This window comes from Selaginella moellendorffii, unplaced genomic scaffold (genome assembly GCF_000143415.4).
Source record: "Selaginella moellendorffii unplaced genomic scaffold, v1.0 SELMOscaffold_26, whole genome shotgun sequence".
Taxonomy (NCBI): Eukaryota; Viridiplantae; Streptophyta; class Lycopodiopsida; order Selaginellales; family Selaginellaceae; genus Selaginella; species Selaginella moellendorffii.
The window spans coordinates 1902779-1929597 of record NW_003314287.1 but is presented as its reverse complement, the minus strand read 5'-3'; the positions used below and the strand labels follow the sequence as shown (position 1 = coordinate 1929597).

General features: G+C 41.4%; 4 protein-coding genes across 5 annotated transcripts; 3 read left to right on the top strand and 1 right to left on the bottom strand.

Annotated features, from left to right (window-relative positions):
- Positions 1-2197: 2197 nt before the first annotated feature.
- Positions 2198-3447, top strand: LOC9638189 (peroxidase P7). Of its 2 annotated transcripts, XM_024679854.1 has the most exons (4): positions 2211-2426; positions 2488-2670; positions 2740-2974; positions 3030-3447. In XM_024679854.1, the coding sequence occupies exons 1-4, from the start codon at positions 2223-2225 to the stop codon at positions 3236-3238; spliced, it is 831 nt and encodes a 276-aa protein (XP_024535622.1). In that variant the 5' UTR covers positions 2211-2222; the 3' UTR covers positions 3239-3447. The 2 variants fall into 2 exon arrangements, with proteins under 2 accessions (XP_002975253.2, XP_024535622.1); XM_002975207.2 differs by having other exon boundaries at positions 2198-2426; positions 2740-3398.
- A 16874-nt stretch (positions 3448-20321) lies between these two features.
- LOC9629377 (alcohol dehydrogenase 2) lies at positions 20322-22188 on the top strand. Its single transcript, XM_024679853.1, has 10 exons — positions 20322-20447; positions 20506-20639; positions 20701-20744; positions 20841-21166; positions 21220-21302; positions 21359-21434; positions 21482-21543; positions 21607-21702; positions 21769-21927; positions 21982-22188. The coding sequence occupies exons 1-10, from the start codon at positions 20411-20413 to the stop codon at positions 22096-22098; spliced, it is 1134 nt and encodes a 377-aa protein (XP_024535621.1). The 5' UTR covers positions 20322-20410; the 3' UTR covers positions 22099-22188.
- Positions 22119-25643, top strand: LOC9638188 (ABC transporter B family member 25, mitochondrial). Its single transcript, XM_024679851.1, has 20 exons — positions 22119-22306; positions 22380-22538; positions 22595-22873; positions 22941-23106; positions 23169-23230; positions 23283-23429; positions 23478-23585; positions 23638-23721; positions 23774-23834; positions 23886-24031; positions 24105-24221; positions 24273-24358; positions 24412-24500; positions 24545-24600; positions 24653-24733; positions 24791-24856; positions 24906-24998; positions 25049-25113; positions 25168-25303; positions 25362-25643. Exons 1-20 carry the CDS (start codon positions 22121-22123, stop codon positions 25509-25511), a joined length of 2337 nt encoding a protein of 778 aa, XP_024535619.1. The 5' UTR covers positions 22119-22120; the 3' UTR covers positions 25512-25643.
- An 83-nt stretch (positions 25644-25726) lies between these two features.
- Positions 25727-26731, bottom strand: LOC9629376 (shikimate O-hydroxycinnamoyltransferase). The gene is made up of 2 exons (XM_002975021.2): positions 26707-26731; positions 25727-26638 (listed from the first exon to the last, which is right to left on the bottom strand). Exons 1-2 carry the CDS (start codon positions 26716-26718, stop codon positions 25739-25741), a joined length of 912 nt encoding a protein of 303 aa, XP_002975067.2. The 5' UTR covers positions 26719-26731; the 3' UTR covers positions 25727-25738.
- Between the last annotated feature and the right edge of the window lie 88 nt (positions 26732-26819).

Here is a 26819-nt window from a genome sequence, read left to right as displayed (position 1 = left end):
AGCATACACTATATTTATAGATGGTAGCTTACTATAAAAATTTCACACAAACTCTTGAATTGAATCAACACTAGTCATGGGCTGATCTCTTAGTGTTCTCTTGCTAGCTTTCTCTTATCTTGCATCTTAGATTTGTGTTCTTAGCCTATAGTCTTGACAATTGTTATAATGATGTTGTAAATGTGATTGTGGGTATCGAAATTTATATATCAATAAGTCTTTTTGGATATTCTTTTTAACTACCACAACGGTAAAAGATCAATGTTGTTAGATCTTTATTCAATCTCTGCCCAAGCTAGTGGAGAAATTAGTCCTCATGTATGTACTTATGCCAAATAAACATAAGGTAGGAACTCCTATATGTTACTTGTTGAATATACTTAGCCTAGTATAAAAAATTTATATATTGGTTTGCACTTGCTAGTGTTGGAAACCTTTATGATATTGAGCGTGGTCTCTCAATATTCTTTACAGAATAGCTTACTATATCTACTAAGACAGCCTATTATTTCCCATATGTTAGTTTCGTTCGAAAGTGTCTAAATTAGCAAGTAAGTTATATTTGTAGAATGTAGAAATTATCATGAACATAATAGTATTATTCCCATATCCAGATTTGTAATTTAATCTTATTTCATATATAGTAAGTTTTTGTTCCTAGGATTAGAGTAAAAGCCCAAAGTGTGCTTTCATATAGATGGGTGGTGGAGTATTTATATCTTCGCATTATACCACCAATATGCTGAAATAATATTAAACTTTTGTTTTGCATGTTAGTCCTAGCATTGGGATGGTGGATGCATTAGGACTATTTTAATATCACTTTATATTTCTGTGCTTTTGCACCAGGCAGCAGGGTTTTTCGTCGACCAACCGTTCCTTAAGTTATACACTCAAGAGTTATTTCATACTTTAATTCCTTCATCCCTTAGTTGTATAATTAAGAGTTTAACTCCGTTCCTTCATTTAGTGGTTAGGGCTTTGGGATAGATTTTTTTTTATAGTTATCTTATAATAAATCACCATAGGATCAAGGGTGAAAATCATATGTGATACAAATGAAAAATCATCCAAGATCATATTATTGGTATAATTAGAATCTTTTATATGCTTTTAATTTTTAAATTGACAAAATTGAAGGGGAGTATGAAGTCCTTATTAGAGTGTGGTTGACATTGTATCTAGATGTAACCCTTGTAACAAAGTAATCAAAAATTGATAGTATATCTATAGTTTTTTATCTTTGATTATTATTTTAACTAGTTTTTATTAGTAGTTTTAATAATAATATTATAAAAATGTAATTTTATACAGAAAAAAAGGATTAAATATTTGTATTATATATTTACAGTAATAATAATTTACTTTATATATATTTTAAAAATAGGCACATTTATATAATATAATAATAGTTACACTAGTTACAATAACAAAAAAAGATAAATTGTTATTAAATATATGTTAAATTTTATTTTAAATCTGCATTAAGTTCTAAAATATTATTATTTTTTGTTGGGATTTAATATGAAAAATCAATTTTCTCTTATATATCTTTTTATAAGAATTTTATGATATTTTAAATAATGTAGAAATAAATTATAAGAAAATATCTAAATGAAGTATTATATTTTTCTATTAATTTTAGTACTTCCTCTTTAGGTGAAGATAATAAAGAGGATCTAAGTGTTTTTCTGGCAAACTCTTTCTCATTTACTAATTGCAGAATGCACTTAGGAGAAGGAGGCTTTCTCCTCGAAAGTTCTAATGTCTTATTCACAAGGTTTTTGGGCTGTGGAGTCATTAGCCAGCAAAGAAAAATTGTAACAGGCATGCTTTGGTGGCAGAAAGGGAGTGAAAATACTCCACCAAGAAAAACTTGTCCAAAGTCACAGGATGCATTTGAGTGGTACTTGACTTTTTTTTGCGTCATGACAAGCTTGATCATCTCATGTGATATTTGGAGGTTGTGAGATATGGTTCTTTCGAGGGTGAAAGGTTTGAACTTGTGTGCCATCGCCGACTTTCACCACATGAAATGGTTACGACTTATTCCATAACAAAACAAAAAAGCTTGTCAAAATACACCGGCTCGAGTTGTGTTTAATATCATTCACCACCGTGGCACCCGTGCTCAATACGGCGAGGCTTTATCTATAAATGCAACCCTTCCAAACGTTTCAAAGGCCAGGCATTTCGAGTGAAGCTAAGGCTCAAGCGGAAAGATGGCGATCATGTCCTTTGTGCTTGTGTTGTTGCTGGCTCTGCATGGAAGTGCTCTTGGCCAAACTTTGAGCTCCAGCTTCTACGGCTCCTCGTGCCCAAATCTCACCACCATCGTGAGAGATGCAGTGCAGCAGGCCGTCCAGGCAGAGGCTCGAATCGCAGCCTCGTTTGTTCGCCTCCATTTCCACGACTGCTTTGTCAATGTAGAAAGCTTCCATAACTTTCATTCAAGCATATTGAAAGAACCATGCATTTGTCTTGCAGGGATGTGATGCTTCCATTCTTCTCGATGGCGCAAACCTGGAGCAAAACGCGCTTCCAAACGCTGGCTCCGCCCGTGGCTTCGACATCGTCGACTCCATCAAGAGCTCCGTCGAGAGCTCCTGCCCGGGCGTTGTCTCCTGCGCTGACTTACTGGCGCTCATTGCCCGGGACTCCGTAGTCGCGGTAAACTCTCAAAGTCAACGGTCAAAAGCTTACAATGTCAACGCTTTTCGTTTTGTGGTGTTTTTACAGCTGAACGGGCCTTCGTGGACGGTGGTGTTTGGAAGGAGGGATAGCTTAACAGCAAGCCAATCTGCCGCAAATGCCAACCTTCCTCCTCCAACTTTGAATGCCTCAGCTCTCATCACGAGTTTTCAAAACCAGGGGCTTTCAACCACAGATATGGTGGCTCTCTCCGGGGCTCACACCATTGGGCAGGCCCAGTGCACCACCTTTAAGGCTCGGCTCTACGGGCCCTTCCAAAGAGGTGACCAGATGGATCAAAGTTTTAACACCTCATTGCAAAGCTCGTGCCCGAGCAGCAATGGCGACACCAATCTCTCGCCGCTCGACGTCCAGACGCCCACCAGCTTTGACAATCGGTACTTTAGGAACTTGCAGAACCGGACAGGGTTGCTCTTCTCGGACCAGACGCTCTTTTCCGGGGACCAGGCCAGCACGAGGAATCTCGTCAACTCATACGCTTCGAGCCAGAGCACTTTCTTCCAGGACTTTGGCAATGCAATGGTAAGGATGGGCAATATCAATGTGTTGACTGGATCCAATGGAGAGATTCGAAGAAACTGTGGAAGAACAAACTAGCATGAGAAGAAGTATACTTGATAAACACCTTCGAACCAAGAGATAACTTTTATATATTGAAAAAATCTAGTTCACTTTGCGACAGTATTTACGATTGGAGCCAAGAGCGGCTTGAGGTTCCCCATATTGATCATTCCAGTCGCACAGTCCTGGAAAAATCGCACTTGATCCATGGCATAAGTGTGCACCAGCTACGCAACTGTCCAATCACCACCACTCCACAGTGTCTGGTCAGAGTGGAACAATCCACTGAAATTTATCAAGTTCTTGTAGTACTTGTTGTCAAACACCACTGGAGTTTGCAAATCTAGAGGAGAAAGGTTTGAGTCACCACCACTGCTGGGACACTGGCTCCTGAGTGATTGGTTGTAGTAAGGGTCATATAATCTGGCGAAGAGCTCAGCGATGGACCATAATCCAAGCTTTTCTGTTGCGCCCAGAGCTGAGCATACCGCCCAGCTCTTGCAAAGCTAACAGAAACGTATACCTCGTCGCAGTTCAGTGCTGTTGTGAGACGGTGAGCAATGAATATGGCGGCCGCAAGTGACCTGAGAGACGATAGAATTTCTTCCTCGGTGGTGGAATCTAGAGAATTCGTTGCTTCACACAACCTGATAAGAAAACGCGTCGTGAAACGTTCAAGGGAACAACACAACTGGCTTACAAGAGGATTTGAGGAATGCTCTTGCCAGCGCTATCTATCCTCCACTCAGCTGCAAAGCTAGACGGAAGTAAAGAGCTTTGAATATCTTTAGTTCCCTCTCGCCAAACCATGGTTTCGTATTGCTTTGGAAACTTGAGAATTGACTCATGAATGGCAGCTTGTTTCGTGTTAAAAACAATCTGAGGTAACCATAAGTGGTTAGCAGTTTGCGGTACTACTCCAATACCCAATTAAAGACCGAGGCTAACATCTTTGATATTCTGATCGCCTATCTTCACCTGTAATCGAGATACTTGAGCACTACGTTCACTTTATGATAAACAAGCTTTACCGTTCCAGATCAGTCTTAAAACCTATAAGAATTCTCAAAGCAACTAGGCCAAATTTAAAGTAGACTGGACCAGCAGACGAAATCCGAGCGCAAGTAAACAAACACGTTAAAAATATTGTGGTATCCTAAAGACCTTGGTAAAGTGCTGCCACGGTAGAAAGTGCAGAGGAGCAAACTAATGCTGCAAAGCTTGACATGGAATTTGTCTAGATACTTGAACGAAGAATGGGAGAAATCTTTACCCATGGGAACAATTAAGATATTGAGGCCCTAGTCTGGTTTAAGATGTATTCCAAGTACTTGAAAACACCTTACATATAGAAAACGAGAAGACAAGCTAGAAAGGTTCTTAAAACAAAAAGTTAAGTACCGACAAAGAACATAATTCCCCACATATGATTCAATCGATCTACTTCCTGGGACAAAGACAATGAAACAAGGAGCCTTTTTATCCAAAAAAGAAGTCCAACAAACCTGAGATGGATCAGCCGAAAAGGCAACACTGAGTAGCCTCTACTTGCATTCCAAGGAGCCGACAATCACCAATCCAGTCCAGCAAAATATCAAAAAACCTAGCTCTCTAAAGAAAATACTTAAGATTCTAGTGTTGGAGCTCTAGCACTACCTAATCCTGTGGTGCTATCATGCCCATAGAATGTATGAGATGAATATTCTCATTCCCAATGACCAGGTATCATGCAAATAAGTCTATAATAAAACTACTATTATGAGTGTATAGAATATAGAAATATGATTAATCCCAAAACTTTAACTTATATACAGAAGTGAGTTTTCAGGATTAAAACTAATCCAATTGCTACTAAAATTCTACTATACTAATATTAATATATGGCATTGTAATTATACATTTAGACCTCATATCATTCCCTCTCGGAAGGATGGAAGGCAATCAAGTTTCTTTAGTTGTTAGGCTAGGGTTTCGAGGAAGATTATCTATAGGTAGTTATTTTTGATCCCTTTATACAAAATACTTTAATTATTATAAATGTATAATTTCTAGCCAATTGAATGTTATATTAAATTTTATAAACTTAGTGGTCTAACTTATTGCAACACCTAAACCACATACTGTAAAAATGGGAAAACAAATTAACACTAAATCATCCACTTTATATTTTGTAAGTAGATGATAATGAGAGTTGTAGTGTTGTTATCCCACTTGTACACAACCCAAATGTTCAATAAACTTCACTTGAACTAGTGGAAAAATACTTATCAAATATTGATTCTTAAACTTATCATTAATAGCTCATAGCAATCATATAAGTAAACTCAATTCTATTGATAATATTAGATCATAACCATATAAGAATTTATATAGTGAAGCACTGATGGAACTCTGTACCCCTATAACATATGCATATCAAAGAAAAGGAAAATAACTATCCTAAATGAAATGCAAAAATTTCATGTACTTTACAATCATTTAAGTTCTGAATAATTTATTTTAGCAAACCATTCATCTTTGGATGAAAAGCACTTGTAAAAGTGTGATGTATACCCAACTAAAATGTTAAAACATAAAATGCCTTAGCTATTAATGTAAGACCATTATTCAAGAGAATCCACTTTAGATAAGAATATTAGAGGAGAAAGTATTCAATAGTAATTGTAGATGCATTAACAAGAGCACCAACTTCCACTTAACGAGTTAAATAGTCAAAAGTAATAATGACATACTTATTATTAGCAATTAACCATGTTAGAAGCTCTATTATATCACATGCTATCAACTCAAATGAATGGGAAATTGTAATTGACTCTAATTGTCTTTTTATAGCATAAGGGGAAGTATTACAAGTTTAACATTAAATGCAGTTACATACATATTAGATAACATCATATCACATCTCCGACCAATAAAAAGACTTATATAACTTCTCATTTATATGACAATATCTTATATGCCTATTTAAAATAGAAGAATAATAATAAATATGGAGAAAGTGCAAAATAAATATCAAATGCACCACCAACCGTAAATGATTATTAAGACCTCTCCCCAAATGCCAAATGCCAAAATGATAAGTTATTAGTAAGTAATGTAAGATTTTTGAACCCATTACAAAGCCTTTAGATCCACAACTCAACATTTTAAACATTATGAACCTCGTTAAAAGAAGGTAAATCTTGTTCTGCACTTTATGGATATTGAACATCAAATACAACAACCTTTGACGGCACAGAATTTTTGTTTACAAAATCCATAGATGTTAAAATAACAAGCTCGTAAAGAATAAAAAAAGAGAGTAAAAAAAGGAGAAAAATTCAAGAAAGGGCATCAATATTAATTATAAAACTCCCTAGGCAATTAACAACTTTGAAATTATATATCTAAAGCTTCAAAGCCCATTGAGCAATAAAATTAACCAAATTCTTCTACTTCAATAATGAAGTAATTGTAGCATGATCACTTTTTAATAATGTTTGAAAACCATGCAAATATATATGAAGCTTCTCAAAACCCTAAACTACTACTAAACACTCTTCTATCATGGAGTAATTTACCTATGCTAATTGTAATATACTACTGATGTATATAATGGGATGATACTGATCATGCACACTTGTACTCTCTTATATCAAGACATTTATGAGACCGATATCAAAGCATCCACATGTAAGATGAACAGTCAAATGTAGTTAAGTTACGCCAAAATTGGAAGAGTCATTAACATTTCTTTGAGATCCGTGAATGCCCATTCATAATCATTTGACTAAATGAAAGATAATATTAATGACTTCAACAACACTCACAATAGTATAATATGATAAAAAAGATAATCAATAAAATGACTGAAATGTTGCATCTTGCTTAGGAAGTGTTGCACATCATTCGCAAACTTTGAATAAGAAACTTTAGCTACAAGCTTATTATGATCAATTTGCAAACCCTCACAATAAATATAATACCCAAGATAAATTATATTTTTGGATCCAAACACGCATTTTGACAGATTTAGTTTTCAATTAACTTCCTGCAGTTGATCTAATATTTTACAAATATCATGGATGTGTCCTCTTATATCCCCTTTAAATGGATCAGACATCATCAATAAAATCAATTGTCACCTTTAGCATATTGTAAAGAACTTTATCCATTATCTGCTGGAAAGTCACCTGAATATTGTTCAAACCAAATATCATCACCAAGAACTCATATAAACTATATTATATATAAAAAAACAATTTTGGGAACATTGTTCTCATATAATAACATTTGCCAATACCTAAAACCAAAGTCTAATTTGGTGAATCAATAACTTCTCCCTAGATAATCTAGAAGATCAATAGTATGAGGAAAAAGGTACACATTTAAAATAGTCACTTCATTTAATAGATGATAGTTGATGCAAAAGTAAATACTCCCATTAGACTTCATCACAAGATAAGATTCACATACTTAAAAACACTAAAACTTTTGAATAACACCCTTCTCTAACATATCTTTGATGTTTGTGCATAAAATTTTAATATCCTTTGGTGATCAACATTGGATAGGAAGCTTGATTAGATGAGAATCCCCAATTGGAATAAAATAATGTATTACAATCTTGGCTCAAGATGATAGGTTAAATTTGAAGAGATCAATATACTTTTTTTTTACTCGATCAACCACTACAACACAAAGACTATTAAAGGGGATTTAGAGAAGGAATTGAAAAGTAAAATGGAAACACAATAAGAAGTAATGGAAGAAAAGATAAAAGTGAAAAGACAAAAGGAACAATGGAAGAAATATAAAGAAGTATAAAGCAAGGGGGAGAAAGCTCAAAGTCACAATTGGCATGATGTCACTGCAATTAATTTTTACAAAGATAAAATTAAAAATTTAACTCAACACCGTCATTTACTTTTTAATGCAATTAATAGTATGGTTGTAGCTATTCCAAATGGCATACTTGCAAGCAAAAGTAAGATGGTCAAGCAAAACTAATAAATAAGGATGGAACAAAAACAATTATTACAATAAATATTTTGATTGAACAACTGAACATTCTTTTGTCTATGAATATTGTAGATAGTACAAAGAAAGGAGCTACTATAAGAGGTGAATTGGGTAGAATTTTAGAAAACAATTACAATAATAATAGCATTTGGTGCTTCACATATCACTTTTGTTGCTGGAAATTATGCTACTTCACAATATGATTAGAAATTACCACTGATGTTCACAATATACAAATAATAATTTCAACTTAATAAGTATGTGTAATGTATATAGCACTATAGCACTATATTAATATCTGGATATCCTAATATGCCATATCAATATTTATCAAAAACATCTTGGTTTTTGTAAATACAAAAGCATATTTATATCTAGACATCTTTTTGAGTTAACACTTTTTATATATATATATATATATATATAAAGAAGATATGATGGTCAACAAAATTATTATAAAGGATGTTAATTGTTGCAAAATATTTGTTGTTATATTTACAATAGTTAAGATATTGATTATATAAAGGATGTGTGAGGTCCAAGTGTACAATTACGATGCCATATACTAATATTAGCATAGTGGGATTTTAGTAGTTGTCAAATTGGTTTTAATCCAAACCACTTGCTCTTGTATATAAACTAGGGTTTTTGGGTTAATTGATATGCATATTTTCTATATTCCCTTTTTATATTCCATACACTCACATTGGTGGAGGTGAGGGGCACCTTTGATTGTCCCTAAGAAGTGCTTAGGTTTAGGATTTTGGTTTAAATCTAACTTTTGAATCGTCTAGATTTAGCTTTTTCCATTTCCTTTCTTTTGTTCTATCTTTTCAGGATTTTGGTTTAGATTTAACTTTATTGTCTAAATCTCCCTTTCCTTCTAGCTTTTTTTTTTCATTTATCTTCTTTTGCTCTTTCCTTTCATTCATTTTCATAGCAAAGCACTCCTCCTCCTTTGACTCTAGAGCAATAGTTGGTGCAATTGATTAATGCTATGCAATTGCAATTGAATAACTAAACTCAGTTGATGGCGGTATTTATGGCACATGGTACAGCTCCTCTTGCTCTTTGTGCCAATCCTCACGTTCGGCCAGAGTTCTTTCGTCGAAATCTTAGGGATGATATGTATTATTGGTTCGATCACTTCACAGTGATTGCCACATATTATTCTTAGGATAATGCTTAAAGTTTTTATGAGTTTCCTATGTGTCTCTAAGAGATAGTGCTGTAGTGTTGGAGTGTTTGGACTGGAGTGTTTCCCAGACATCTTCAAATGCACATTTGAACATGCTGACAATTGTGATGATGCCTTCCAACAATTACATCATCTTTGTCAAAGGCTATCTAAGTCGGTGATGCAATTTGGCATTCGTTTCTGAAGCCTCTTGATTCGTGCGAAACCAAATATGTTTGAATGGATCAAGATAGGAATGTTGTGGCCAGCACTTTACCAAGATCTTGTTGAACTTGTGCATGCACTTGCTCTAGCCACCCTTAATAATGTTCTTCACTTGGCACAACATTATAAGACATTGTCTCTTCCACGTTTGGCTGCACGTTCTTCGACTCCACTTCCTGTGGGCGATGGTCCTGTTCCAATGGAGGTTGATGCTGTTGCTGCTCGAGTCCAAGGACAAGGGTGAGGACATAGTCGTGGCCGTGATGTTCGCTGTTAGGCATGTGATGAAGTTGGTCACACTTATCAACGTTATCGGTGTTTTCCGGATTGGCGACCTCCATTTCCTGGGTGGAGACCTTGGCATCAACAACGTCCTGTTGGTGCTGCTATAGTGGAAAGTCTGGACACCGAGATGCATCCGGGAAATGAAGAATCGCATAAGTAATGGAGGGACCTTGCGTGAATAAGTCAATGACCCTTTCATATTTCTTTCGGGAGTATCATTAAGGGGTTTATTTCACATTAGTTCATCTAGTATTTACTTTCCAAGCTCGTTTTTATAGTAAGAGGTTTCCTTTTATTCTCTCTATGTTGGTTGATATAGGTTCGAATTTATCTTCTATTTCTCAAACTATTACCACACGTTGCCGTCTACGTAGTGGAGCCAATTTTCATTCTTTATGGCAAATGGCCATACACATGTGTATGGGATGAGATAGACTTAGTTGTGCATGTGGGTAATCTTGAGATTGGGTTGCAGTTATTGTGGGTGGTGCTGAGTCAAGCTTTTGACCTCATACTTGGTATGGATTGGTTATAATGCAAGCATGTTAAATATGATTTTGAGGCTTCTCCCCCTTATTTCATATTTCCTTATATTTTATCCATTCCTCTCACTTTCATTTCTCTTTGTCTTTTTGCTTTTATTTCTGCTTCCATTACTTTTGTCTCCCCACTACTTTCTCCTATATTTCCATCTTGTTATGCTCTTCCCTTTTCCAATCCCTTTGACAATCTTTGTGTTGCAATAGTTGACCAGCTCATGAAGGAGTATGCTGATCTCTTTAAATTTGACCTATCATCTGGGGCCAAGATTGCCACATATCATCCGATTCCAGCCGGGGATGCTCGTCCAATCAAGGTTCTTGTTTGTCGTCAATCACCCAAAGAGATCAAGATTTTACGTGCAAACGTCAAAGAGATGTTAGAAAAGGGTGTTATTCGAAAGTCATGGAGTCCTTAAGCATGTAAACCTGATCTTGTGATGAAGCTTGATGGGAGTATTTGTTTCTGCATTGACTATTGTTTATTAAACAAAGTGATGATCCCGGATGTGTACCCTCTTCCTCACATTATTGATCTCTTGGATCTTCTGGGGAGAAGTTGTTGGTTCACCAAGCTAAATCTTGCTTTTGGGTATTGACAAGTACCGATGGTTGAAGAAATGTAGTGCACCCTATCTCTCTCCCCTTAAGCCAATTGGAAAAGGGGCAATTACTTAATAAAAAAGCCGTCAATGGCTATTTTATCCCCATTTATCCCCTAATGTTCCAAGAATCTATAGTGACAGTATATCCAAATCTTATCCCATGATCACGATGGATACCTTCATCTGTGGATGCTTCACAAAGAGAAAGGACATACACATAGATGCCCAATACATACGATTTCAAATTTAGGGGTAGAAATATACTTTACTCAAAGGTATATTATATTTTTAAGTAGCCATTAATCAATGGGAATCAAACCTATGCCATTTGCCACATGTAACGCACTCTATCTTTCTCTCTTTAAGCCAACTAGAAAAGGGGCAATTGCTTGATGAGAGAGCCCTTAATGGCTATTTTATCCCCATTTATCTTCCAAGGTTCCAAGGATCCATAGTGATAGCATATGTAAATCTTATCCTATAATCACATGCACTACAAGAAAATATTCCTAAGACTACTTTTCGTACACCGTTTAGTTTATACAAGTTTTTGGTGATGCCATTTGGTTTGAACAATGCTATAACAACTTTCTTATGGATGATGGATGAAGTTCTTTGCGATATGCCAAATGTGACTATTGACTTCATTGATGATATTTTGATCCACTCGGAAGGGACATGGGAGGAACATGTCTGTGATAGTTGATGAAACACCTCAGGAATTGTTCCAACGTCTGAATTGTTCACTCGGACTGTCTATCAGTTTAAGGATGATACGCCGAAGAGAGGTTGGCCTTCACTCCAAGCAGCTGCAAAAACCATTGCTAGAAATGAGAGATAAACTGAGGTCCCCGATCCGAAACCACATTTGCAAGAATCCCATGAAGTCGGAAAATTTCCCTGAATACCAATTTTGCCATGTCCTTGCCCGAAAACTCCTTGGTACACGGCAGGAAGTGCGCCATCTTTGTGAAGCGATCCACCACAACTAAAATGTTATTGAAGCCTTCAGAACTCCGAAGATCACTCAAGAAATCCATGAAGATGGATTCCCAAGGACCTGAAGGGACTGGGAGGGAATGAAGCAAACCTAAAGGAAGGTGGCGAGGTACCTTATTCCAAGCGCAAGTGTCACAGGAGGTAACAAAAGCTTTAATGTAGTCGTCCATGTGAGGCCACCAAAAGTCCCGTGCAATTAGCTCATAGGTTTTCGCAATGCCAAAGTGACTAGCAGTCGGGCTATCGTGGCACGCCATCAGGACCAACCTTCGAGCATCACCTTCAGGAATGTAAAGTTACTCCCCACGGTACAACAAGCCATCTAAGTACTCGAACTCGTCAAATCGCTGGTAGTCGAGAGTCACTGGGTGTCCAGCCTAAAGATGGGGGAAAATGTCACTAGCGAGGTCATCAGATTGAAGATCATTAGTGATCACATCTATCAAGGAGGAGTCTTGAGGGGCCAAGGAAATTGCCATAACTTGAAGCTGATCAAGACCGAGGATAACTTGATCCTATTGATCGAAGGTAGGACTATCAGGCCTGAGACTGAGATAGGAGTGCCTTGAAAGAGCATCAGAAAGGCCTTGAAGCTTTCCAAGTCTGTATTTGATAACAAAGTCAAACCGACTTAGGAATTGTGCCCATCTTGCTTGACAACGGCTCAAAACTTGGGAAGTGGCAAAGTACTCGAGATTTTTGTGATCCGTCCAAACCGTTGTTTGATGGCCCACCCCCTCCAAGAAACAACACCACTTTCCAAAGGAATCCACAATGGCAAAGAGCTCCTTATCGTGGATTTTGTAATTGATCTCCGCAAGCTGGAATTTCCGAGAATGGAAAGTGACCGGATGAAATTCTTGATCCGCTTCGAGTTAAGACAGCACAGCACCGATGGCAAAGTCGGAGGCGTTAGCCTTGATGAAGAAAGGTTGTGAGGGATTAGCGTGGAGCAAGACGAGAGCATAACTGAAGGCCGCCTTGAGTGTGTCGAAGGCTTGTTGGGTAGCAGCAGACCAAAAGAAGGGAACATCCTTGTGAGTGAGATGCATGAGAGGAAGGACAATGTCAGAGTAGTGATCAATGAATTTGCGGTAGAAGTTGGTGAAGCCAAGGAAAACTTGAACATCCGACATTGATTGTGGAGGCTCCCATTCAAGAATAGTCTTGACTTTGGCAGGATCCATTGTGATACCCTCAAGAGTGACAATGTACCCAAGGAACTCTATAGACTCCTGATCGAAGGAACATTTCTCAAGCTTCGCATATAAGCCATGTTCCCGCAGCTTCGCCAGCACCTTGCGCACATGCTCGTCGTGCTCCTCCTGAGTTTTTGAGTAGATGAGGATGTCATCGAGGTAGACGATCACCATCTGATCAAGAAACTCCTGAAAGACGCCGTTCACCATGTGTTGGAAAATTGCTAGAGCATTTGTCAAGCCAAATGGCATGACAGTGTACTCGAAGTGGCCATAGCAGGTTTGGAACACAGTCTTCTATTCATCACCAGGCCGGATCTGAATCAGGTTGTATGCTCCATGGAGGTCGATCTTGGTGAAGAAGCGGGCACCGCCGAGGCGTTCCAACAGGTCCAAGATCAGGGGCAGCAGATAACAGTTCTGAACAATCACCTTGTTCAAACCTCGGTAGTCGATGACTAGCCGCAAACTCCCATCCTTCTTCTTGACAAAGAAGATAGACGCTCCAGCCGAGGACTATAAATGCTGAATGTACCCCGAGGCAAGGTTCTCATCCACGTATTCTTTAAGGGCCTTAAGCTCGGATGGGGATAACCCGTAGATAGGCCCCCATGGAGGTGACACTCCTTCCTGTAAATCAATAGGACAGTTATAAGGCCAATGAACAGGCAGTACACTAGCTTTTTTCTTGTCAAACACATCCCTAAAATCATGATACTTCTCAGGAAGACTGACAGGAGAAACATGTAAAGCAAAAAGGAAAATAGGTTCGTCATGAAGGAGTTCTTTCATAGTGATTGTGAAGATAGGAGGAGGCATACGACTAAATGGAATGATGAGACGAAGATACTGTTCAGTGTAAGATGGAAGAGAGGAAAATGAAGAGGGTGAAAACTTCGTAGAGTCAAAAACAGAACCCTGATTTGAGTTTAGGGAACTTTTCCTGATTCGGACTCGATAAACAATAGGGGAAGCCATAGGAGATGGTGATGTGGGAGAGACAAGTTGTAATTCCTTCCAACAGATCCGAGGCTGATGTAGTTGGAACCAAGGAAGGCCGAGCACCACAAAGGAGGACTTGCTGTTGATGATATTGAAGGTGATATTGGTGACAATGGACCCGATGTGTACTCGAATGGGCAACATTTCCCTAACTCCAGAAGATGGAAACACAAAATGCCCGCCGATGCCTTCAACCCTCATATCCCGTACGGTAGGAGAAAGAGGAATGTCATGTCAGGCAGCAAAGTCCGTGTCCATGATGCAGGAAGTTGCACCCAAGTCCAGTAATGCCAGAGCTTTGAGTCCTGATTGTCCAGTGAAAGAAAGGAGACATGGGATGCAGAAGTTGCGGGAATTGGTGGTGGCTTTGATGAAAGGTGGTGAGGAGCTTGATAAAGAAGAAAAGTGATTTTTATTTAGGGAGTCCAAACAGACATCTCTTACTCTATTTGGACAAGGTCATTTCCCCATTGCAATAGAGGTGGACTTTGAGGTAGAGTGAATTTAAGCAGTCGGGGAGGCTTCTTGGGACACACAGCTGTTTTGTGATTAGGATCAGCACAGTAGAGGTAAAGATTATGAGATATTCCACATTGCTTCTCAGCAGGACTCAACTTCCCTTTGATGAGTCGGGGAGTACCAGAAATATCCATCGGGACCAGAACAGTAGGTTCAGGAGTATGCCCCGAAGACTCAAGCTGGGATTCTTGAGTCTGGGACGGTGTAGCGCACCTTATCTCTCTCCCCTTAAGCCAACTGGAAAAGGGGCAATTGCTTGATGAGAGAGCCCTTAGTGGCTATTTTATCCCCATTTATCCCCCAAGGTTCCAAGGATCCACGGTGACAGTATATCCAAATCTCATCCCATGATCACATGCGCTACAGACGGGACAATGGCGGCGTGGCGACTTTCCTGACGACGTTCAAAGAAACAATTGTCGCATCGAACAGCTTTGTTGATAGCGTCTGACAGGTCCATGGGATCCTCCATAGTGAGCAACAAATCCTTGACACTGTTGTTGAGGCTAAAACAAAATTGATCAATCCCACTGAGTGTCCAAGGCAAGGAGTTGAAACTCTACAGCATAGATTGAGGTAGGACAAAACCACTGAGAGAGACGTCTCATTTTTGTGGTGGCAGCCTAAACCCAATCCATCTCACCAAAACATGCTTCGAACTTCTCTTTGAACAATTGAAGATCCATCAGCTCTAGAACCACGACCCCTTTCATGCTCTTCTCCAGGAGAGGAGAAAACCATGACAAAGCTGCACCTTCGAGCAACATCCCAATCGCACCGATTTGAGACTCGGGAGTAGGGTACTACCGATGTTGAAGTGCGAAGATCAGCTCCATCTAGTTCAGGAATCCGCGAAGCTCCGAACGCTTGCCTGAAAATTTCGCCAGGAAACTCACCTTCAGTTCAGGAACTTTGCTGGATCCTTGAGCTGAAAGTGAAGCAAGCTCCTGCTGCATGCAAAGAAGGGTTGCCTTCAGCTCAATATTCTTAGACTAGATTTTTGCAAGGACTTCGGCAAAGAAATTAGGATGGCTTGGAGACTCCATCGGCAAAGAAGAAAGAAAAAGGGGGAAAAAAGGCAAAGGCAATCAAACAATCAAAATGAGCTAAAGCAAAAAACGAAAAAAACACAATCTGAATCAAATTGTCAAGATCAAGACTAGAAAATGCATAAGACAAAAAGAAAAACTAGTGGGAATGAAAAAGTGGCCTAAATATAGCTGAGGTCGAGGAGGTGCCACATCATCATTAGGAATGTGGCTCGAGACTCAGGAATCGTACGGGAAATCAGAGAGTTAGGAATAGCGAAGTGTCTCGAGAATCAGGAATGTGGTCTACAGGTTAGGAATCAGGAGAGAGTCAGGAATGTGGCAAGAATTGGGGGATTCTTGACAACTTATTATTGAAACGGAAAAACTTAGTTGATTGCTCGGTGGGCTTTAAAACTTTAAATATGTGATTTTGATGTTGTTCACCACCCAGGGAATTCGTTGATGCCCTTTTTCGAGCTCCTTTTCCTTTTTCACTTTATTCTCATATTTCTAACGAGTTTGTTATTCCAGCATCTATAGATTTTCTAAATAAGGATTCTATGTTGTCAATGGTTGTTGTATTTGACATTCAGTGTCCATAAGATGCAAAGTAATATCTACTTTCTCTTGATGAGGTTTGCAAGGCTAAAAAGATTGAGTTGTGGATTTGAAGGCTTTGAGATGGGTTTGAGAATTCTACATCACTTGCTGATGACTTGCCATTCTGGTATTTACATTCTTAATATCACCTTGAAGACAACCTTTTTTATTTTGTGGGGACGGATCCTAATGATCATTTATGACTGGTGGTGTCTTTCATCTTTATTCCATGGTTTTTCCATGCCTACCATGATTCTCCTATTCTAGGTGGGTATATGGGACATTGTCATGTGACCGAGAAGCTGCACAAGTCTTTCTATTAGCCAGAGATATAACATGATGTTATCTGGTATGTGCATAGCTGCGTTTGATGCCAAGCTCGTAATACTCCCCTTGTGCCATGGAAGGACATTTGACGTCAATTGCAGTTTCCCGTCCATTTGAGTTGGTGGCGTTTGATCCTATGGGACCTTTTCCACGATCAACTGTTGGCAATGAATATGTTATTATTACTTCTGACTATTTGACTTGTTGGGTGGAAGTTGGTGCTCTTGCTAGTGCCTCTACAACTACTATTGGATACTTCCTCAATCAAGTGATGTTTCAGCATTCTTGTCTAGAGCGGATTCTTTCGGATAATGGTCCTGCATTTATGGCTAAGGCATTTCATGTTTTGACATTTCGATTGGGGATACGCCACACTTTCACAAGTGCTTAACATCCACAGTCATATGGTTTAGTGGAATGACTTATTTGGACATTCAAAAGAATGATTGCGAAGTATATAAACTTTTAGTATTCTAATTGGGATAGTTATTTGCCGTCTTTTTGGTATGCATATGTTACAAAGGTGTAGAGTTTTGTTAATGTTACACCATATAAACTCTTATATGGTCATAATCCAATAATACCAATAGAGCTGGGTTTACTTTCATGATTGTCACAAACTACTGATGCTAGGTCATGGGATCAGTATTTAGCAAGCATTCTTCCACTGGTCCAAGTAGAGTTTGTCAAACACTTATGCCGCATACAAGTGGAACAACAACAGTGCTACAACTCCCATCATCGTCCACCTGCAGAGTACAAAGTGGTTATGATGTTAATCCATTTTCCCCATCTTACGGTACATGGTTTACCTAAGGGGCTTTTTGCTCAGTGGAAAGGACCATATCAGGTGTTATGGCAAGTTAAATCACAAGTTTATGAGGTTCGACATGACATTCAGCAGGCCGATCCTCCAAAAATTGTGCATGTGCAACAATTGAAACACTTTATATAAAGGGTTCAGAAACAACTAATACCACCTACAGATCCACCAATGCTTCCTCCTGATGTTCTTCCAAATCCCAGCCCATCTACAAAAAAACCCTAATGGTCTTCCATTATCCTAAGAAGAGGGGATGATGTGAGGTCCAAGTGTACAGTTATGATGCCGTATACTAATATTAGTGTAATGGGATTTTGGTAGCCATCGAATTGGTTTTAATCTGAACCACTCACTCTTATATATAAGCTAGGGTTTTTGGGTTAATTGATATGCACATTTTCTATATTCCCTTTCCATATTCCATGCACTCATAGATGCTAATTGTTGCAAAAATATTATAAATGTTGTGGTTCAATATTAGTAAAGCATTGTCAATGGGTGACTCCAATCTTCATTACTGGTTCTGCAAAATTAGGGCTATTAGATGAGGAGTAAAGGTCAACTAATGTTTTTGTAATTAATTGTCACAGCAAACATTTGACAAATGATTTCTTCTGTTTTTTCTTTGATCTCATCATTATTATTTATTCTCATTTCTGAGAGAAAATAAATAATAATGATGAGATCAAAGAAAAAACAGAAAAAATCATTTGTCAAATGTTGACTTCAATCTTCATTAAAGGTGCACCTTGCTCATGGGCTATTAGATGAGGAGTAAAGGTCAACTAATGTTTTTGTAACTAATTATCACGGCAATTGACAATGCCTTTCTAATGTTAAACTACAACTCCAAATAAAGAACCACCTTTACATATATTGAAATTCTTGTCTTTCTCTCTCTTTTCTTTCTTCCAAAGCCTTGAACATCCTTTTGAGGCTAAATCTAGCAACATGATTGATTAGCTTTGATTCTTGTTGCAATCTCAATAGCAATACCAAGGGTACTAGTAGCTAACTCTAACATGAAACTACAATGTCACAATCCGGGTAGCAGCATAACAACATCTCTTCTGTAAGCTTGATCAGCAGCTGTGTAGACCTCAAGTCTCTACTTCTGGATGCAAGTTCAAAGAGGTCTAATATAAAACTCTGAGTCCTCCAGCAAGTCCCTAGAGAAGGAATGTGTGGAACTTTGACAAGACTTGGTTATGTAATCTCATGCTTCAAGTGACCTCCACATGAACAGCATGTCCCGCTTTTGTTTGTATCAGTGACGTGCCAGAGAAGCAAGTCTTTAGAGAGCTTGCTCATAGACTCACTACATGTGGTTTTTATGATGGCCCGAGGTCGTTCCCAGAAGCGCTACCGTTCCAGTAGCAAGCATGCGGCTCTTTTTTGCCCATCAAGTTGATGTCCCACCCCTTATGAACGCCTGTGAACCTTGTTCCATCCCAACCATTTGGATAACCTGTCCGCAGATCTGTTCAGCGCGTGATGATCAGCACCAGTTAACCGGATCCACATTTTTACCCATGATGAAACTTACTTTTGATCAATCTTGCAGTGAGGAGAAAAAGGACATGAGATCTTACTGGATATTTAGGGAGTTTTAGGGCAAGCAATTTCATGGACGCTTTGGAAGCCGGATTGAAGCAAGCGGTTGACGCCTACAGCAGAGGGCAGCCGGGGCCATTTGTCGTGGCCACAAACGTCCCATGGGGTGTGTACGACGCCTGTGACTCGAGTTGGAGGCTAGAGTACAGGAGGGGTGAGGTTTTGGCCTATGGGGATCCGTCAATAGTCCACACCACCGTGTCATCTGCGCTAGAGCGTTCCATCATCTTTCACATCATCCAGATCCCGGGCATTGGGCTAGCCTCTCTTACAAAAGTGATCACGGGCGCTGGAGCGTCTCGCCTCCGGACCATCACCGGCAACAAGGAGCCGGACGCTTGCTTCTTCTCCGGGTCGTCGCTTGCGCAGCCAGCGCGGGCGGTGTTGGAGGTGGCCTACAAGAACGAGCCACTAGAAGTTTTAAGGGAGGTTTTGGATCTGTGGGTGGAGTCGGGCTGCTTGGTGGCGATCGGGGTGAAGATTGCGCGGCCTGGTGACGAGTTTACGTTTGTAGCCAGGGAGAGCGGGAAGGATGCCATGGAGATCCAGTTTGGTCCCGAGTTTTGCAATGAGCAGAACCGAGAGCGCTTTGTGGTGAAGTTTCCAGTGTCGTCTTTCACTGCTCATGTGAAGGGTGACTACTACGTTGAGTTTGATCTGTTTTGGCTGCAGCAGTATATATTTCGTATGATCGAGCAAGAGCGTCAAGCTTCTGAGCAGATAGAGCAAGAGCGTGGAGCACTTGAGCTTGAGTCTCGAAATCTTTCTGCTGTAAATCTTTGCGAGCCATAGAATTTCAATCCAAAAAAAGATCGAGCTTTTATTCAGGCAAAAAAAAACTCTTAGCACATGAGAAAATGAAGAACAAACCAAACAGATCTAACTAGGAAAAGGAGCTTATCATTATCTAAGAGTATTGGAGTCCTGCTCGACCATTGTGGTGTGCTCCATGTCGCTGCAGTGACGGAGCTAGGCCGCAGGGACTCGTCCAAGAACATCGTGGAGATCATCGCCGATTTGCTCCAAACAAACGAGCGATTGGATTGGATCTATCGGACGAGGATGGGGCCGCGATACTCAAGAACCCTAAAATTTCGTCGTTTAATGGCAGGGTCCACGCGACCGAGCGAGGGCGTATATTCTGGAGAATTCTCGTATAAGTAGTCGCCGGCGCTGCTTGCGCGGATCCCAATGGCGTCTACTGTCGGGAGAGCAATTCAATGCAGAGGTATGCTTCGCTTGACTTTGTTTTGGCTGTCGATCGTGATGTTCTTCTTTCTCTCCAGCTGCTGTTCTCCACAGCGCTGGATCGGAGTTTGAGCTGGAGACGATCAATGTGGAGCCGCCAAAATCTGGAGAGATTCGCATGCAAGTCCTTTACTCGTCGCTGTGTCACACGGACATCACCATCGCAGACTGGGTAAGTTTGTGCTCAAACTCTTCCAATCTCTTTGCTCCGTGCTCATCCTTTTGTTTCGCAGGGCACGCTCAAGTATCCGGTGATCCTTGGGCACGAGGGATCTGGGTAAAGAGTGAATTTCTCTTCTGCCATATTCCCCCTTCTGAGGAGTGTGTTTCTTACTCTTGTTTTTTTTTCCTGTGATCTTCTCAATCCAACCAGAGTTGTGGAGAGCGTTGGCGAGGGAGTGACGGAGTTTGCTCCCGGCGACCGTGTCATTTGCGTCTACCAAGGGGAATGCGGGAAATGCAAGCTCTGCAAGCTCTCCACCACGAACCACTGCGAGGTCAGCTTCGGGAACTTGTTCACGCCTTTCATGCCTCTCGATGGCACGGCACGGTTCTCTTCGCTTGACGGCAGTGTCATTCACCACTTCGTGAACACGTCCACCTTCACGGAGTACACGGTGCTAGACAAGACCTCGGTTGTCAAAGTTGATCCGGTTCCACTGGAGAGCGCTTGTCTTCTGGGCTGTGGAGTTCCCACCGGTACGTTCCTCCTTGTTTGCGCATTCCTTTGCTGATAAGCTCTTTGTTTCCAGGCTTGGGATCCGCATTAAACTTGGCAAGCGTCCAAGCCGGCTCCACGGTTGCTGTAATTGGACTGGGAACCGTCGGGCTAGCAGTACGTACTCTGTAGCTTTTCCTAAAGTTCTGGAAGAGAAACCATTTGCTTTTCAGGCTGTCGAGGGCGCTCGAATCGCCGGTGCAACTCGGATAATTGGGATCGATATCTTAGCTCGAAAATTCGAGGCGGGTAAGAACTCGTCAAGTATTCGAAAGTGCTGAGCGTTTTTTCCGCAGCCAGAGCATTTGGTGCGACCGAGTGTCTAAATCCACAGGACCACGAAGCGCCGCTTCATGAGGTTGTGTGTTCTAACTCTCGTCTTTATCACCCGAGCTCTAATGTTTCTCTCACTCTCTCTCAGGTGCTTCTCGAGCTCACGAATGGAGGAGTCGACTACTGCTTTGAATGCGTCGGCAAGCCTCATCTGTTGGTACAAGCTTTGCTAAGCACCACAGGCGTGAGTGAAAAGCTCTGCTAGTTTCCAGCAGTGTGCTTGCTAACTATTACCTCCTGGATTGTTTAGTATGGAACAACGGTCATGGTTGGAGCTCCCAGGCCCGATGAGATGGTGACATTCCCACCCGTGATTCTCCTCTCGGGTCGCCAACTCAAGTCGGGATACTTCGGTGGATTCAGGGGCAAATCCGACATGCGGAAGCTCGTGGATATGTGCTCCACAAAGGTTTGTTTGGATTGATCAAGCTGGAAGAGTTCTAAGTTTTCGTGGGTCGTCCAGGAAATCAATCTCGACGGATACATCACTCACAGGCTACCATTCTCAGAAGTAAACGAAGGAGTGAAGCTTCTCTCGTCCGGCTCTTGTATCAAGTGTGTGTTCTCCATGGACGGCTGACGTGGCTGCCAGCAAAGCTTCCATGTTGTTAGTCGCGCGCCACGTATTTCCACGTTGGCAGACCAATAATTCTTCTCTCTTTCTCTTTTGTAAAACCCTTGCAAATGATTTGACGGCGCTCGCTCGCAATCAGGTCAGGGCGCTACCATCGATCCAGCTCGCGCAGCATCAATCCAGCTGGCGGCATCGATCGGGACGATTGCAAGAGGTGCGTATGTAGTGGAATCGCGATCAGGTCGATCGCTTCGCTTCCCGGTGCTAGTTTAGGCTAGGTTTTACAGGCGAGGATGATGAGCATCTTGAGATCGAGAGCGAGCTTGAAGAGCGCGGGCAGGATAATCTGGGACCGAGGGGCCGTGCAATGCTTTCAGCATTGTAACCGGCATTTTGATGCTCATGGCGGATTATTCTCTGGACTGCCTGCTCGATCGTCACGTCTGGTGCGCCTTTCGTTTCTCTTGTTTCATCATCTTACTTTGCTGAGCAGTTTTGACAGGCCGGAGAAATAAGGCGAGATGGATGCCGAATTTCTTGTGCTCCAGCCGCAAGCCAAGCTTTCGTCGCTACTTACGCGACTGAGATCGAGAAGAAAACCGACGCTTCCACGCAAAGCACGAAAGCTGCTGCTACTCCGGCCACTGCTAATGTTCTCGTGGAAGAGAATGCTGCTGATATAAAGATCTTGCGATCGCTCACTGCTTACATCTGGCCATCTGGGAACTTAGAGTTTCGCAGGAGAGTCGTCGTCTCGCTGGCTCTTTTAATTGGTGGCAAGGCAAGTATCATTTTTCGTTCTTCCTATGTAACCTCTCATCTTCTTTTGCTTGTATGCGTATGTGCAGGTTCTGAACGTACAAGTTCCATTTCTGTTCAAGCATGCGGTGGATGGTTTGGCTGCTGCAACGGGAGTGTCACAAGAAGTGACTCTGGCTTCTGCGGCTTATGCTGCTCCAGTCTCTGTGCTTATCGGTTATGGTCTTGCTCGAGCAGGAGCATCTGCATGTAACGGTAAGTACTCAAAGTTTCGCTGAATGCTGTGACACTGATGTATTGAAATTTCTTTGGTGCAGAGCTTCGTAATACAGTCTTTGCTAAAGTTGCTCAGGGAGCTATACGGAATGTGTCTCGCCAGGCATGTCTTCCATTGTCAATGTAGCTAATTGTTGAGTTTATGTTGTCTACAGGTGTTCCTTCATCTTCACAACCTGGACCTTAACTTCCACCTAAGCCGACAGACTGGAGCGTTAAATCGAATTATTGATCGAGGCACGAGAGCCATAAATTTCATCCTCTCATCGATGGTGTTCAACGTGGTGCCCACTTTTCTGGAGGTACGTTTCATTGTGAAAACGATGTTCTAGCTCAGCACCCGCTGTCAGATTTCAATGGTTGCAGGCATTCTGGCTTACAAATTTGGAAGCTCGTTTGCAATCGTGACTACTGTTACCGTTGGAGCCTATACGGCATTTACACTGATTGTGACACAGGTATTGCCGAATTCAGCGATTTGGACGTACTTCTAATGCTTTCAAATGCTAGTGGCGAACAAAATTCAGAAAAGAAATGAATAAGGCCGAGAATGCTGCTGGTACCCGAGCGATTGATTCGTTGATTAACTATGAGGTATGCAAGCTCGATTTGACGGATCTGCTGACCAGTTATGTTCACATGCTAGACTGTGAAATACTTCAACAATGAGAAGCATGAAGTGGATAAATACGATGAGCATATACAGAGTACGTCGAGTTTTTCTTTTTGGGTATGGTTTTAAGATTTCTTATATGCAGAATACGAGCATGCTGCATTGAAGACTCAAAGCAGCTTGGCTGCTCTAAACTTCGGCCAGAATGTGATCTTCAGCGCCGCATTATCTGCAGCAATGATCATGTGCATTGACGGGATTTTGAAAGGATCAATAACCATTGGGGATCTTGTAAGTACAATCGTTTTCCGTTTTCTGGTGTTATGCTTGGTTTTTTATTTTGTCATCCTTTCTTTTTGTGCAGGTTATGGTCAATGGTTTGCTCTTTCAGTTGTCTCTGCCCCTTAATTTTCTGGGTACTGTCTATCGTGAAACGCGACAGAGCCTTATAGACATGCATGAAATGTTTAAACTTCTTGAGGTAAATGGTTCCGTGGATATTTCTTAGCTTGATATTGATCGATATATTCAGGTAAAGCCGGACATTGCTGATAATCCCAATGCGAAACCATTGGCATCACACCAAAGAAGCATAAAGTTCGATAATGTTCACTTCGGGTAAGACCATTTTGGGAATTACTGCCAGTCTCTAAGTAGCGCGTTCGTTGCAGATATGGACCAGACAGACAGATTTTGAACGGATTGTCTTTCGAAGTTCCCGGAGGAAAGAGTCTTGCTATTGTCGGGTCTAGTGGAAGCGGTAAGCTACGTTTATGCTGTGTCTGTGTTAACCGACAAGTACAGGGAAGTCGACCATTTTGAGAGTTCTTTATAGGTTTTACGACTGCAACTCTGGAACGGTAAGCTTGTTTGCTGGAAAGTGAACGTAGTGCTCAAGGATCTGGATTATAGGTGAAGATTGGCGATCAGGATATCAAAGATGTGACGCTGGAAAGCCTGCGATCTTCTATTGGAGTAGTACCGCAAGACACGGTGAACTGTTCCCTAACTAATTTGCATTTCACTTATGGATTTGGCATTGTACCTCAGGTTCTTTTCAATGATACTATCTTCTACAACATTCAGTATGGTCGGCTATCAGCAACTGAGGAAGAGGTAAGCCCTTCCTTTGTCTGTGCGGTACATACCTTAACTTGACGAACAGGTATATGAAGCCGCTAAACAAGCTGCCATTCATGAGTCAATTCTCAAGTTCCCAAAGCAATATGAAACCATGGTTGGCGAGAGGGGGCTGAAGGTATTCAAAGCTCTTTACTTCCGTCAATTTACGCGTCTCTCTCTTTGCAGCTGAGTGGAGGAGAGAAGCAAAGAGTAGCGTTGGCAAGAGCATTCCTCAAATCCGCGCCAATCTTGTAAGCCAGTTGTGTTGTTCCTGTGATCGTTTCATGACGCGTTTATTTTATTAGGTTGTGTGATGAAGCAACGAGCTCTCTGGATTCCACAACCGAGGCAGAAATTCTATCGTCTCTCAAGTCGCTCGCGGCTGACAGGACTGCCATATTCATCGCTCACCGCCTCACTACAGCAATGAACTGCGACGAGGTAGATGTTTATCTTCTGCTTAGAAGCCTTGCAAGAGCTTCACACTTTGTGTGATCAGATTATTGTCCTGGAGAGTGGCAAGGTGGTGGAGCGAGGATCACACGAGACACTAGTGAGTAACAATGGGCGGTATGCTCAGCTCTGGAGCCAACAGAACAGTTTGGAAGCGCAGGACGAAAGCGAGCTGGAGCACATCAATAGTAGCTGAGTAAGTTTTGTAGCCATGGTTTTTTTGAGCGAAAGATCGGAGCTGGAAGGTTAGCGTTCGCCTAACTGAGAACGAAGAAGCTCATTAGATGTTCTTACTTCGTTTGACTAAAGACATTTGGATGTTCTCTTCTTTGACAACTCCCAACCAGATTTCTTTCGGTGGTCTTCGGGTTTGAAGCCCGCATTCACAGGATAACTCATTCATTATCAAGTCATCCACACCAGCTACTCTGCGTGAAGCATCTGCTCGAATGCCGGAAAGAAAGCAGGCTCCAGGGAAACCGAGAGCTCCAAACCTTCGTTGTTGCTGCTGAACGGGAAGAAGATGATGGACTTGTTCCCCGGATGCATGGGATACTCGACTCGACACGGCTTGCCCCATCCAAAGTCCAGTTGGGTGGAGTTACTCATGGCCCTTGGCCAGGCGTTTATCACCGTGTCACAGTCTGGGTGGTACCAGTAGTCCGGATGCAGCTCCAGAAAGTCGAGCCCCGATCTCACGTACTCCTCGGTTACGCTCTTCTTGGCTTGCTGGATTCTCATTGCCGTGACGCCCAACGGTTCAGTACGCAGCTCCTCCGTACTTGCTTGCATCATGACCACGTAGACCGCATTACCAAAGAAACCACGGCTTAATGGAGGCTGGATAATGCTCCTCGTGTCCACCAGGAACCTCATTCTTGCAACTTCCTTCTTGGGTAGTGCTGCAACATTGGCTTTCCATACTTGAGCAGCCAACGCCTCAAAAGTTGAACAGTTGGAGACGTCCGTGAGAGCTGCTTGCTTGATTTGAGCGAGCCTGGAACGAGACAAGTGGTACTTCTTCCGCTGCTTGACGCTTCCTTTGGCCACGCTTCTCCTGAGGGACTCGGCCTTGAGCACTGACTCGGATGTCACTGTGTAGCGGCTGTCCTTCTCTTGCTTGCCAAACTCGTGGTGCTGGAAACTTGGCATGGGGTGGTCGCTTGCCTTCATCTGTGTCCGGTCAAACTCGGGAACTAGCCAAAGCTCCTCACCACGGCATTGGCCTGCAAAATTCATGAGGAAGCAAATTGCCGATGTTGCCTCTCCCAAGGTGTGATGTTGCAGCATGGAGATGGCATATCCATTGTTCATTTCGGTGACCTGCAAATTCATAGTTTAGCTCTGTCAACATCATGCCCGTTGAGACAGTACGAGTTCACCCCCATTACCTGAATGTTCATCAGAGGAAGGTCCTCAAACGACTCCATATTGTTGGAAGGCTCGAGAAAAAAGTCATCAAAATCTGCTGCAGTCACCTCAGAGATGGACAACTTGCAGCTCC